This window comes from Cherax quadricarinatus, chromosome 4 (genome assembly GCF_038502225.1).
Source record: "Cherax quadricarinatus isolate ZL_2023a chromosome 4, ASM3850222v1, whole genome shotgun sequence".
NCBI classification, from domain to species: domain Eukaryota; kingdom Metazoa; phylum Arthropoda; class Malacostraca; order Decapoda; family Parastacidae; genus Cherax; species Cherax quadricarinatus.
In genome coordinates this window covers 55728343-55744631 of record NC_091295.1, presented here as the reverse complement: position 1 = coordinate 55744631, position 16289 = coordinate 55728343, and the positions used below count along the sequence as shown (strand labels likewise).

Below are 16289 nucleotides of genomic sequence, written 5' to 3'. Positions count from 1 at the left end.
CTCAACACCCGTACCAACATAAAAGTCACTCAACACTCGTACCAACATAAAAGTCACTCAACACTCGTTCCAACATAAAAGTCACTCAACACTCGTACCAACATAAAAGTCACTCAACACTCGTACCAACATAAAAGTCACTCAACACTCGTACCAACATAAAAGTCACTCAACACTCGTACCAACATAAAAGTCACTCAACACTCGTACCAACATAAAAGTCACTCAACACTCGTACCAACATAAAAGTCACTCAACACTCGTACCAACATAAAAGTAATGATACACACACCACACAACAACAACAAGAATAAATTAACACACAATCAAAGCTACGAACATATACAGACAAAACATAAGCACGGAGAGTATCATCTATGTTGTGATCAAATGCCCTCAGTGCTAATGATAAAATATACGAAATTTCAAGACTGTATCCGGGTATCACATTACGAGGAAGAAGTAATCTGAACAATAATTATATGTACAAACCAAGAGAACACTCTATGAAATGTCCCAAAAATATTGCTTGACCATACCAAAAAATATTTAGTCTTCAAAGAAAAAATAATTAAATATATGACAAGTCTAATATATGAAATGAAACTTTAGTATCTGAGATAAGATAAGATAAGATTTCGTTCGGATTTTTAACCCCGGAGGGTTAGCCACCCAGGATAACCCAAGAAAGTCAGTGCGTCATCGAGGACTGTCTAACTTATTTCCATTGGGGTCCTTAATCTTGTCCCCCAGGATGCGACCCACACCAGTCGACTAACACCCAGGTACCTATTTGCTGCTAGGTGAACAGGACAACAGGTGTAAGGAAACGTGTCGGAATGTTTCCACCCGCCGGGAATCGAACCCGGGCCCTCCGTGTGTGAAGCGGGAGCTTTACCCACCAGGCCACCGGGCCACAGTATTTAAAGCTTCAATATCTAGAACTTTAGTATCTTAAATAAATATGGGCAATAGTGTCGGGTGAAGACCAGAGTTACTTATGTAATTCTATTTTGTGATGCCTCTCACAAGACGGACTTTTGGTGCGCAGTAAACTAGTCGTTAGTTGTTAGTAAACAGGTACCTGGGTCTTAGTCACTTTTAGTAAATAGGTACCTGAGTGTTAGTCACTTTTAGTAAATAGGTACCTGGGTGTTAGTCACTTGTAGTAAACAGGTACCTGGGTGTTAATCACTTGTAGTAAACAGGTACCTGGGTGTTAGTCACTTTTAGTAAATAGGTACCTGGGTGTTAGTCACTTTTAGTAAACAGGTACCTGGGTGTTAGTCACTTGTAGTAAACAGGTGCCTGGGTGTTAATCACTTGTAGTAAACAGGTACCTGGGTGTTAGTCACTTGTAGTAAACAGGTACCTGGGCGTTAGTCACTTTTAGTAAATAGGTACCTGGGTGTTAGTCACTTTTAGTAAATAGGTACCTGGGTGTTAGTCACTTGTAGTAAACAGGTACCTGGGTGTTAGTCACTTGTAGTAAACAGGTACCAGGGTGTTAGTCACTTTTAGTAAACAGGTACATGGGTGTTAGTCACTTTTAGTAAACAGGTACCTGGGTGTTAGTCACTTTTAGTAAATAGGTACCTGGGTGTTAGTCACTTTTAGTAAATAGGTACCTGGGTGTTAGTCACTTTTAGTAAATAGGTACCTGGGTGTTAGTCACTTGTAGTAAACAGGCACCTGGGTGTTAGTCACTTGTAGTAAGCAGGTACCTGGGAGTTAGTCACCAGCAGTAAACAGGTACCTGGATGTTAGTCACTTGTAGTAAGCAGGTACCTGGGAGTTAGTCACCAGCAGTAAACAGGTACCTGGGTGTTAGTCACCAGCAGTAAACAGGTACCTGGGAGTTAGTCGACTGTTATTCCAAAAAAATAGATACAAATAATGTTAGAGAAGACACAACAGCAGAAATATTAGTCTGCGTCTGTAACTACACACAGACTAAGGGACTGGTCACCTCAAACTTTTTCCCCACTTCTTCAATTGTCTCCAGGATTCGTGTTTCACTTCTGGATTCGACTGATGAAGTCTGCTATGCGGCCGGATTGTCTCGTCGCTACTGATACCCAAGAGATGGACACACAAGCGACATGAAGAACAGAAATGGTGATGCAGATGATACAACTAGACTGAGAGTCAAGACATGAAACTTGACCAAAGCCTGACTTTGCCTGGACCTCAAATGATTGGTCAAACTATTGCTATACGCGTCCCGCCGGCCCTTATACTTCTCACAACCTTGCGGATAAGGGACGATCTTCACCATCATACCTTCTTACCCTGTGAAGATTCCTACATTTATTTCATCAGGGACTTTTTATATCTGCTGGTAGAAGGTTGAAGACTCCAGGACCACGGGTGTTGACACACTGTTGTTGCTGGTGCAGCACCACGGGTGTTGATACTGTGCTCTCTAATTCAATCTTTCATACCCTTAATTTTCTTCTGGTTTACTTGTAAAGTGAAGATGCAGGCTGTCCAGAAAGATTTTATTGAAACAACCCATGTCTTTTATTCACTGTTACTGAGACATCCTTGTATCTTTCATTCACTATTACTTTGACATCCCGTCTTTTAATCATTATTATCACTGTCATTTAGGTGCAACATACAGTACACTTCCTACCATATCTCACACCTCAATATTTTGTTATTTGTGTCTGCGGCTTCAGGACCTGGCCTTTGAATTTTCCTGTATACAGATTCTAAGAACTCCTTCTAGTCTGTGTTGCAGGAAGCACTACGGGTGTTTGAGGTGATCCCAGTAGCTAAGACACAGTTTCTTACTGTTACTCAGCAGGAAATTATCTCTGGGTGTAGAGTGTTTCAGTCATGATGTCTCACCAGCCTTGAGATGGGAGGTAAACAGGAAAGACACAAGAAAGAATATACTCATTTCCTCGGATCAAGGACTCTCTTTCTCCCTCCTCCCCGACCTTGATGAGTATTGCTATCGAATGCCAATTTGTTTTTCGTTGCCTCATGGAACTGTTTCTTAATATTGGAGTGTTGTTGCTAATGAATTCTGCTGAAGAAAGTGTTGCGTTTATTTTGTTTTGGTGTGAGTTTGTTTTCCTTCCACAACACTACTACTACTACTACTACTACTACTACTACTACTACTACTACTACTACTACTACTACTACTACTACTACTACTACTACTAGTACTAGTACTAGTACTACTACTACTACTACTACTACTAGTACTACCACTATTAATATTATTACTACTACTACAACTATTACTACTACTACTATTACTGCAACTACTACTATTACTACTACTATTACCATTACTATTACTACTAGTATTACTACTAGTAATACTATTACTACTACTACTATTACTACTACTACTACTACTACTACTACTAGTACTACTAGTACTACTACTACTATTACTACTACTACTACTACTACTACTAGTACTACTAGTACTACTACTACTATTACTACTACTACAACTACTACTACTGCTATTACTAGTAATAATAATTTTACATTGAATGAAAAAATAATTTGATCTGAATGAGCAAATAATGTGACCTAACTTGATTATTATTATTATTATTATTATTATTATTATTATTATTATTATTATTATTATTATTCAGAAGGTAAGCGCTAAATTCGTAGGGGATATTCGGAGCACGAGGATGAAACAACAGATGGATGAAAAGCAAGTTTTAATTATGACAACGTTTCGCCCTCTGAAGAGCGAAACATTGTCAACGGTATACCTTCGAAGTCAATAGGGTTTGATCCGAGGAATGTGAGAGAAGCTCAGAGTCCCTGGATCAAGAGCCCTTTATGAACTTTAAAACTTTCGGTGTATATAAATAAAGGAACATAACACGAATGGTATAAAATAATCGAATAATTCTATATAATAATCGCATAATATAATCCTGCAATATAATTATCCTGTTAGGTAAGACACATATGCAACAGTTAGACAACTTTATTCCGAAACGTTTCGCCTACACAGTAGGCTTCTTCAGTCGAATACAGAAAGTAGGCAGGAACAGTAGAGATGTGAAGACGATGTAATCAGTCCATCACCCTTGAAGTCGTAGAATTTGAGGTTGTCAGTCCCTCAGCCTGGAGAAGTTCAGTTCCATAGTCAGGAACTATCTGACTATGGAACTGAACTTCTCCAGGCCGAGGGACTGACAACCTCAAATTCTACGACTTCAAGGTTGATGGACTGATTACATCGTCTTCACATCTCTACTGTTCCTGCCTACTTTCTGTATTCGACTGAAGAAGCCTACTGTGTAGGCGAAACGTTTCGGAATAAAGTTGTCTAACTGTTGCCTGTGTCTTACCTAACAACCTGTCGGTATTGTATACCATTTTGATGTTCATAATTATCCTGAGGACGATTATAGCAGCGAACTTCGGCTATGAAGTTAAGAATTTCTATTGATTTCTGAAGTTACAGAGAATTATATAACGAAGGATAACTGAGTTATGTAACGAAGAATAACTGGATTATATAACGACGGATAACAATTGCATTACGGAAGATAACTGAATTATACTACCGAAGATAACTAAATTATATTATGGAAGAAAACTGAATTATACTACGGAAGATAACTAAATTATATTATGGAAGAAAACTGAATTATACTACGGAAGATAACTAAATTATATTATGGAAGAAAACTGAATTATACTACGGAAGATAACTAAATTATATTATGGAAGATAACTGAATTATACTACGGAAGATAACTAAATTATATTATGGAAGATAACTGAATTATACTACGGAAGATAACTAAATTATATTATGGAAGAAAACTGAATTATACTACGGAAGATAACTAAATTATATTATGGAAGATAACTGAATTATACTACGGAAGATAACTAAATTATATTATGGAAGATAACTGAATTATACTACGGAAGATAACTAAATTATATTATGGAAGATAACTGAATTATACTACGGAAGATAACTAAATTATATTATGGAAGATAACTGAATTATACTACCGAAGATAACTAAATTATATTATGGAAGATAACTGAATTATACTACCGAAGATAACTAAATTATATTATGGAAGATAACTGAATTATACTACCGAAGATAACTAAATTATATTATGGAAGATAACTGAATTATATAAGGAGAGATAACAAATCATTTTACATTAAATAATTTATTTATGTTACAGAGGTTATACTTCCTTAAGACTCTCACCCTCAGGGGCTGTAGCTGCCTCTAACACCACCTCAGGGGAGTGGTTGTCCCTGGCACCACCTCAGGGGAGTGGTTGTCCCTGACACCACCTCAGGGGAGTGGTTGTCCCTGACACCACCTCAGGGGAGTGGTTGTCCCTGGCACCACTTCAGGGGAGTGGTTGTCCCTGGCACCACCTCAGGGGAGTGGTTGTCCCTGGCACCACCTCAGGGGAGTGGTTGTCCCTGGCACCACCTCAGGGGAGTGGTTGTCCCTGGCACCACGTCACGGAGCGTGGGGTTCCCCGACACCACGTCAGGGAGTGTGAGGTTTCCCTGACACCACGTCAGGGAGTGTGGGGTTCCCCTAACACCACGTCAGGGAGTGTGGGATTCCCCTGACACCACGTCAGGGAGTGTGAGGTTTCCCTGACACCACGTCAGGGAGTGTGGGGTTTCCCTGACACCACGTCAGGGAGCGTGGGGTTCCCCTAACACCACGTCAGGGAGTGTGGGATTCCCCTGACACCACGTCAGGGAGTGTGAGGTTTCCCTGACACCACGTCAGGGAGTGTGGGGTTTCCCTGACACCACGTCAGGGAGTGTGGGGTTTCCCTGACACCACGTCAGGGAGTGTGGCGTTTCCCTGACACCACGTCAGGGAGTGCGGGGTTCCCCTAACACCACGTCAGGGAGTGTGGGATTCCCCTGACACCACGTCAGGGAGTGTGGGGTTTCCCTTAAACCACGTCAGGGAGTGCGGGGTTCCCCTAACACCACGTCAGGGAGTGTGGGGTTTCCCTGACACCACGTCAGGGAGTGCGGGGTTCCCCTAACACCACGTCAGGGAGTGTGGGATTCCCCTGACACCACGTCAGGGAGTGTGGGGTTTCCCTTACACCACGTCAGGGAGTGTGAGGTTTCCCCTGACACCACGTCAGGGAGTGTGGGGTTTCCCTGACACCACGTCAGGGAACCCTTGGTGTCAGGAAGGGAAGGGGGCGTAGTTCCACTGACACACAACCTCAGCTGGTTCTTGTTCCATTAAAACAATCTCTTGGAACCTGATTCCTCTGCCATTCAACAACAGGGAGGGTATCTAATTCCCCATGACGCCCCTTATGGGGTCTGGCTTCCCTACCCCAACACAAGATTCTCTCAAGTTAACCTTAAACATATATGGCCATAAAGCGTGCCCGAGACAGAACTCGCGCCAAAGTAGTCCTAGAGGAGTACTTCAGGGCATTAAGGAGTGAATACCGCTGTAAGATAAGCTTGTTAAGCTGGCCAGACCTGCGCTAACTACAGTTACTAACTTAAATTGTTGCTATCATGTATCCGTGTGATACAGAGGTGCGTCTTGCAAACTTTATGACTTTATTTTTCACGGCCAAATAAGATCTTGTCGACTTTGTGAAAAATTTATACTGGAATTTAAAGACGATAATGTATCCTTTTTAGCAATAATTGTCATTTACTTACTTTTGTTACGAATTCAAATGGCTATAATATGGAGGTATAGAGCACAGCCGAGGGTCGGGGGATGTGATTAGTGGCTAATACCCGCCCATAAAGCCACCACTAAATTCTAAAGCCTAAGAGTGAGGGCTACGGAATCCCTGCTCAAACACGGGTTTACCCTCAATGAATAAGGGCGGGTGATGGCGTTGGACAGGCATGAGGCAGCCCGCCCATAATTGCTCTTGCCTGCAGGGTTCTCGACCACCCAGAGGGCTGGCCTAGCCCAAGCTCGACCGCCCAGTAATGATTTTATTACTCCCCGGGTCTAATGATAACATTGGGAGAAGCTGTGGTAACATTTACTTTGACCCGCGTCCCTCAGCTTCTTCAGCGGCGGGAAAATCACATGAAGATCGAGGCGGCGACCAATGAGAGGCATGGGAGCTGAGGCTGCTCCTCCCACCTTGAGACCTCCCCGCGAGTGGCTATCGATTCCCTGGCTGGAACCAATGGCGTGTGAGCGGCGCATGTGATGTGCGCGGGGGCGGGGCGGTGGCCGAGATTATCATAGTGCACCGCGGGTTTCCGAGAAGCCACGGAGGGTGTCAGTGAAACTCGATATCTGAGCGGCGAGTGTCATGGTCTGTGGCCGCCAAGAGGGAATCACTGGCCGGCCCGTGCAGTAGCTGGCGGGTCTCGTGCCCTCCTGACGTGTCCACACAGGCTCTCACGTGCCCGCTCGTGTTTACGTACCTCGCCGCAGGGCCTTGAAAAGTGTTGCTAAGTGTTGATTGTCCGTGTAGCTGAGTGACACATGAAGCACAATACTGTGAATTTTATATAGATTATCCACCATGCCGCGCCCCTGCCGCGAGAGTTACGGTGATCAGAAGCCGCCGTACTCGTACATCTCCCTCACCGCCATGGCCATCTGGAACAGCCCGGAGAAGATGTGTACACTGGCGGAGATCTACAAGTTTATTATGGACAACTTCCCCTACTACCGCAAGAACACTCAACGCTGGCAGAACTCTCTGCGTCACAACCTCTCCTTCAACGACTGCTTTATCAAGATCCCTCGTCGTCCTGATAGACCCGGCAAGGGCGCCTACTGGACCCTACACCCGTCCGCCATGAACATGTTTGAAAACGGTAGCTTCTTGCGCCGCAGGAAGAGGTTCAAGATACCCAAGCCTGAGAAGGCGGCGCTGGAGGCGGGTCTGGCGCACCTGCACGGGCGACCCATGGACCCACTGGAGGCGCCGAGGCTGACGGAGAGCAGCTCGTGTCCTGAGCTGCAGCAGCACAACAAACAACCCTTCACTATAGAAAACCTGGCTGCCTCAGACGCCAAGCCACCCACGCTGACGGCACCCACGCCCGTCTACCCGCCCGGCACCCACATGGCTCACCTTAACGCCCACTTGGCTTCCCTCAGAGGGGCGGGAGCCTACGCAGGAAGGAATCTGGGCTTTGGGCCATTGAGTGCCCCCAGTCTTCTGCCCCACCAGGAAACCACCCTCACGCCCACCTCCCTGCCATGTTCTCTGGGCACTGCCTTCAGTTCATCACTCAACAGTACCTTCAACTGCTCGCTCAGTACCTCCCTCAACAACTCGCTTAGCGGGCACCTGGCTGCCTCTCTTGGTGGCACCTTCGGCAGTGCCCTTGGCACGTCTCTTGGGGGACTAGGCGGCCTGGGAGGCTTGGGCCACAGCGTCGGGCATTTAGGGAGTTCAATGCCATCGAGTCTGGCCACGTCACTGCAGCAGCTGTACAGTGCTGCACTAGCGCAGATGCCAGGTTTGCATACCCATGCTGGTGGCATACCCTCACACCTGGCACGCCTGCACCCACCCACGCTGCCTCTGCCCGTGCCTGTACGACCCACGCCCCTGCCACCAGCGCTGTTCCATGCCCTGCCGCCCACCACTCCGCAGGGGTTGCCCACCCTTCCACCCCTTTCGCTCTTCCACCCGAAGGTGCGGTGCATGGCGCCCCTGCTGCTGGAAGACACATTGCCAGAGGACAACCCTATGGAGGCTCCCTGTGACGACAAGCGCTCCTCATCCCCTGCCCGGGGCGACGCCCCCTCCAGCCTGCGACCTCCACCTGCGGCTTCCCCACCCGCGGGCGGCACCGCAGCGTCCCCCCAGGGAAGAGTCATTTGACAGTAGTGATGCGGGTCGCTCTGCCCGCGTCGTCAAGCTGCCAAAATGTATTTGTATAGAGGAGAGAAGAACATACAGAGGAGAACAGAGTGATAACAACAACTCTTGCAAGTGCCAGTTCTGTAGTGATGTGATATGTGACAGTGCCAGGCAAGTGACTGTTGGGTGCCACGGAAGTGACAGGTGCTGTCACACAGGTAACAGGTGGGTGTCACACAGGTGACAGGTGTCACACAGATAACAGGTGGTGTCATACATGTGACAGGTGCTGCCTCACAGGTGACAGATGCTGTCACGAAGATGACAGGTGCTGTCAGACAGGTAACAGGTGGGTGTCACACAGATGACAGGTGCTGTCACACAGATAACAGGTGGGTGTCACACAGGTGACAGTTGCTGTCACACAGCTGACAGATGGTCACACAAGTGGGTGTCACACAAGGTGACAGGTGCTGTCACAGGTGTTGTCACACAGGTGACAGGTGTCGTCACGCAGGTGACAGGTGCTGATACACAGGTGACAGACGAGTGCCACACTCACAGCTGGAGTTCCCTGCCTCCCTAGACAGTGCCACTCACGTGCCGCGCCTTCTGCAGGACAGCGCAGAGAAGGGTTCCAAAGATTATGAAGTTCGAGCCACCCTGAAGACACCGCGGCACTCCCGAAGAACCTTCGTCAAAACTCCTGAAGGGACGCTGTTGTCCCTCCTATGTACAGCGTCCTACCACCCCTTCAGGAGAGGGGAATGGACGCAGCGACAGTGGACGCCAGCAGGATCTCCCGCTCCTGCAGATACGCCGGCAACACCTTCGCCAGACTCAAGCCTTCGCTGGAGGCGTCTTAAAAACATCAGCCCCCCAGGAGACTTGCCTGGGGAACCTGGTAAGGGTCGCAGGTGAACTGTAGTCACCTGCCCAGGTGGCAGGTGACTCTCAGACCTGTCACTCCAACATTCTATGCGACAATAAACATAGTCTAGTACACCTCTGTATCATTCACTCCCTCAATATTCTCGAGAGAGATAGATGGAAAACATTCACTCAACATTCCCACCAACAGAAACAGTCAACATTATCCCCAATATAAACATTCTCTCAACCCCCCCCCCCCCCAAAAAAAAAAGAAAAACATTCTCAAAGTAGAAAAAAAAAAACTCAATATTACCACATAAAGTAACAACCCAGAAGATAACTACTAAAAAAATTACCTTTCAAATGTAATTTTGGGGAAGATAATCACAATATTTACATCCACCAACAACGAGGTCTGAGCCACACATTTATATCTATACTAATTTATAGTAAAATATAAAATAATAATACAAGCGACATAAATCGCCTCTTGTTGTCATGACGACGAATTTGCGAAAGTCTAAGAATTTTTTATTTTATTAATAAATCACTTGATGGGAATTAACATGATATGCAAATTTTTTAAAGCAGCGTCGAGCCTCTCTAAAGTCTACTTTATCTTATGAGAACTTTATTTTAATTTATATTATTTGACATATGTGATTTTGAGTGATGTTCAGACTGGTTGTTGTAGAGTTTTATGGAAAAAATTAATGTACTACCGTTGTTGATTAAGCAAAGGAAATATTTTCTGATTACATACATATATATATATATATATATATATATATATATATATATATATATATATATATATATATATATATATATATATATATATATATATATATATATATATATATGATGAAAAATAGAGAAATAAGGTGAAGTACTGTGAGATAGAGATAGTGATGATGGTAATGATGATGATGATGAAGCAAATAGTGCAGCAGCAGCAGCAGCAGCAGCAGCAGCAGCAGCAGCAGCAGCAGCAGCAGCAGCAGCAGCAGCAGCAGCAGCAGCAGCACCAGCAGCAGCAGCAGCAGCAGCACCAGCAGCAGCAGCAGCAGCAGCAGCAGCAGCAGCAGCAGCAGCAGCAGCAGCAGCAGCAGCAGCAGCAGACATCAACTGTATAATGCCAGTGATGAGTGAGGAGGAGAGGCAACGAGCACATCACTGCTGCTCTAACATCACATAGTTACTCACATGTTTGTGTACATACAAACACATCACTTACCCAGCATGTGTGGCCTCACTGTGGATGTTTAACGTGTTTATAGAGAGGTTTGTTAGAGCAGCGGATGTTATACACATTCACCATTGTACACATGTGGTACATCAGCAAGATGAAGAATTAGACACATGTGCAGCATCCGGGCATCTTCACTGCAGATATTTCACCATCCAGTGGCTTTATCAATACAAATTCAAGGACATAATTGGAAGACTGCCGAACTATATACAAAAGATGAGGTAATCAGTCCCTCAGTCTTGGAGTTGGTGAACTGTACTGTAGTCATGAAGTCTTGATACTCTTGATAAAGCCACTGGATGGCAGAAGTCTGCAGTAAAGATACCCAGATGTTGCAAATGCGTCTGATTCTTCACATTCACCATCATTCGCGCCCTTACTGCTTACCCAGAACGATCCAACCACCATGTCCATACCCACCTCCTCCATGGAGGCACAGAACTGACCACCTCAAATTCCCACATATCACTAACTGATGTGCCTGTATCCCTTCACAGGTGTTAAGTTGTTTACACTCCTACAGCATGACAAATCCTAACCACCACTTGTCTCCACTCATTCCAATCTAAGACGCTCCCATATGCCTGCTGGATGCTCCAGCACCGACCTCGCAAAACCACCTTCACACCCTCCTTCCAGCCTTCCTCGGACGTCCACCCCCTTAATCCTCTTTCCATTTCTTTTTAGCATGACCGAACCCTTTCGACAAGCACTCTTCTGATCTCTGAACCATTACAAAGCGCACTCAGCTCACACACTGACGTCAGTGGTTCGATCCCCTGTGCTGGTGGAAACATTAGAACGTGTTACCTTAAGACACCTGCCTCTCCTTGTTCACGTAGCAGTAAATAGGTACCTGGGTGTTAGCCGACTGGTGTGGGTCGCATTCTGGGGACAAAATTAACCTAATTTACACGAAATGCTCTGAATAACAAGGGACTTTCTATACAGTATGTTTTATAATGTTCTTGTAGAAATAAAGATTATTATTATTATTATTATTATTATTATTATTATTATTATTATTATTATTATTATTATTATTATTATTATTATTATTATTATTATTATTATTATTATTATTATTTCTGATGATACGTCGAACAGTAAGCATATGGATAAGTTTTCTTGATTATTTCTTTTTTCCGATCAATTTGTCCTCCAGGGAGGTAGTTGAGGACGGAGAGACGAGGAACAAGGTTTTATTCTGACAACGTTTCGCTTTGTGTGATGTTTATCGCGTCGTGATTTCGTACAGCTCTACCTTGAGGGAAACGTTGCCCCAGTATCATCTTGAACATTAAAATGGTATAAAATACCGACAGGTTGTTAGGTAAGACACATATGCAACAGTTAGGTATCTTTATTATGAAACGTTTCGCCTACACAGTAGGCTTCTTCAGTCAAGTACAGAAAAGTTGATAGAAGCAGAAGATACTTGAAGACGATGTAATCAGTCCATCACCCTTAAAGTTTTGAGGTGGTCAGTCCCTCAGTCTGGAGAAGAGCATTGTTCCATAGTATGAAACAATATTGTTTCATACTATGGAACAATGCTCTTCTCCAGACTGAGGGACTGACCACCTCAAAACTTTAAGGGTGATGGACTGATTACATCGTCTTCAAGTATCTTCTGCTTCTATCAACTTTTCTGTACTTGACTGAAGAAGCCTACTGTGTAGGCGAAACGTTTCATAATAAAGATACCTAACTGTTGCATATGTGTCTTACCTAACAGTATCATCTTGCTCTGTACCGTGTGTTTATATGCAAATAACCCGCACAAATAACACAAGTAACCCGACGACGTTTCGGTCCAACTTTAACCATTTACAAAGTCACACCGAAACAAAAGAATGAGGGAACCAGTATATGTATGTGAGGATGACGGGGACGGGACCAAGAGAGGAAGACAAAGAAGTATTACCAGTGGTAACAAATATATTTGCTCAACCCACTTTCAGTGCTACCCTGGGAATATAACGTAATATTACCGTGTCATCAGCAAACAACAACTGTGCTGTATTCGCTACTAGTCGTCACCTCATCCATGCGCATGTCAACTACCCAGGGTGTCATGTCACCTCTCTGACCAATGCTAAAAAAAATAATTTCCTTTCTCTGCCAGACGTTCCTAAAAACTCAGGATCTCTAAACAAACTACTTGTAACTTTCAATGACTTACCAACTGTACATGTATGGTACTCGATACCGAGTACCATACATGTGCAACATCTGGGAATCTTGTATAAAGATACCCAGATGCTGCACATGTGTCTAATTCTTCAACTTACCAATTCCATAACTTTTAACATCTATCTTACTCCTTCATCCTGTCACTCCTCTTTCTTTCTAAATTTATTAACAAAGAACTTCACATGACTTTCCTAAATATTGTTCATTAATCTGCTTCAATAATAAAAAATTTTTTATTCTCTTTTATAATTCATCTGTTCTACTATATTACGTTACTATCAATATCAATATTACGTTACCATCAATATCAATATTACGTTACCATCAATATCAATATTACGTTACTATCAATATCAATATTACGTTACCATCAATATCAATATTACGTTACCATCAATATCAATATTACGTTACCATCAATATCAATATTACGTTACTATCAATATCAATATTACGTTACCATCAATATCAATATTACGTTACCATCAATATCAATATTACGTTACCATCAATATCAATATTACGTTACTATCAATATCAATATTACGTTACCATCAATATCAATATTACGTTACTATCAATATCAATATTACGTTACTATCAATATCAATATTACGTTACTATTAATATCAATATTACGTTACTATCAATATCAATATTACGTTACTATTAATATCAATATTACGTTACTATCAATATCAATATTACGTTACTATCAATATCAATATTACGTTACTATCAATATCAATATTACGTTACCATCAATATCAATATTACGTTACCATCAATATCAATATTACGTTACCATCAATATCAATATTACGTTACCATCAATATCAATATTACGTTACCATCAATATCAATATTACGTTACCATCAATATCAATATTACGTTACCATCAATATCAATATTACGTTACCATCAATATCAATATTACGTTACCATCAATATCAATATTACGTTACCATCAATATCAATATTACGTTACCATCAATATCAATATTACGTTACCATCAATATCAATATTACGTTACTATCAATATCAATATTACGTTACCATCAATATCAATATTACGTTACCATCAATATCAATATTACGTTACTATCAATATCAATATTACGTTACCATCAATATCAATATTACGTTACTATCAATATCAATATTACGTTACTATCAATAACAATATAACGTTACTATCAATATCAATATTACGTTACTATCAATATCAATATTACGTTACCATCAATATCAATATTACGTTACCATCAATATCAATATTACGTTACTATCAATATCAATATTACGTTACCATCAATATCAATATTACGTTACTATCAATATCAATATTACGTTACTATCAATATCAATATTACGTTACTATCAATACCAATATTACGTTACCATCAATATCAATATTACGTTACCATCAATATCAATATTACGTTACTATCAATATCAATATTACGTTACCATCAATATCAATATTACGTTACCATCAATATCAATATTACGTTACTATCAATATCAATATTACGTTACCATCAATATCAATATTACGTTACTATCAATATCAATATTACGTTACCATCAATATCAATATTACGTTACCATCAATATCAATATTACGTTACCATCAATATCAATATTACGTTACCATCAATATCAATATTACGTTACCATCAATATCAATATTACGTTACCATCAATATCAATATTACGTTACCATCAATATCAACATTACGTTACCATCAATATCAACATTACGTTACCATCAATATCAACATTACGTTACCATCAATATCAACATTACGTTACCATCAATATCAACATTACGTTACCATCAATATCAACATTACGTTACCATCAACATCAATCACAGCTCTGACATAGACTAAGAAATATAATAAACACTTCCTGTACAAGTATGACATAAATGGTACACAATATTGACAAGAGGATGAACAAGACACATGTACAACACTTGGGTGTCTTTATAGTGATAAGCTTCGCCTGTACACTAGGCTTTTTCAGTCAACTACACCTCAGTATTCAGCTGATGAAGTTTGCTGAGAAGGCGGAACTTTTCCTCTATACTGAGATACTAAGTGTCACCATTTGTACCTTGCTTGTTAATTCTTAAGATTTCGTGAGTCAGGATGACGGTTTTGAGGAGACTTGAGCTAGAGCACGGCATAGCCACGCTGGTGTGGGATTAGTCTCTAAAAACCTGAATTTGAGGTCACAGTGGTGGCCCATGCAAACCTCCCTATGGTGTATACAAAATATACCTAGTTGAATGAATCTTCTTAGAGCCAACTGGTCCAGTGGTTAACGTACTGAACTGTAAGTTTTAGGACTTAGCATGCGTTCAACCCACTACCCGTTCCCTGGCTTAATTCTTTCTCTCTTCCCTCATACAGTAAATGCACTGACCATCACAACACTGTACCCACCATCACAGCATTGTGCCTACCAATCCAACACTGTACCCACACTCACAACACTGTACCCACCATCACAACACTGTACCCACAATCACAACACTGTACCCACCATCACAACACTGTACCCACCATCAAAACACTGTACCCACAATCACAACACTGTACCTACCATCACAACACTGTACCCAAAATCACAACACTGTACCCATCATCACAACACTGTACTCACCATCATAGCACTGTGCCCAACATCGCAACACTGTACCCACCATCACAACACCGTACCCACCATCACAGAACTGTACACACCATCACAACACTGTGCCTACCATCACAACACGGTACCAATCATAATACTGTACCCACCATCATAACACTGTGCCCACCATCACAACACTGTGCCCACCATCACAACACTGTGCCCACCATCACAAAACTGTGCCCACCATCACAACACTGTACCCACCAACACAACACTGTACCCACCATCACAACACTGTGCCCACCATCACAAAACTGTGCCCACGGTCACAACACTGTACCCACCATCACAACACTGTAGCAACCATCACAACACTGTGCCCACCATCACAACACAGTGCCCACCATCACAACACTATGCCCATCATCACAACACTGTACCCACCACCACAACACTTTACTCACCATCACAACACTGTACCAACCATCACAACACTGT

General features: G+C 42.5%; 1 protein-coding gene across 1 annotated transcript; it reads left to right on the top strand.

The window, feature by feature from the left end:
* Positions 1-7257: 7257 nt before the first annotated feature.
* On the top strand, positions 7258-9817 carry LOC128684291 (forkhead box protein B1-like). The gene is made up of 2 exons (XM_070098557.1): positions 7258-9150; positions 9194-9817. The coding sequence occupies exon 1, from the start codon at positions 7527-7529 to the stop codon at positions 8841-8843; it is 1317 nt and encodes a 438-aa protein (XP_069954658.1). The 5' UTR covers positions 7258-7526; the 3' UTR covers positions 8844-9150; positions 9194-9817.
* The last annotated feature ends 6472 nt before the right edge of the window (positions 9818-16289 follow it).

What these genes read in the sequence shown, in the direction of transcription:
- LOC128684291 (XM_070098557.1), top strand. Translation starts at nt 7,527, where the DNA reads ATGCCGCGCCCCTGCCGCGAGAGTTACGGTGATCAGAAGCCGCCGTAC.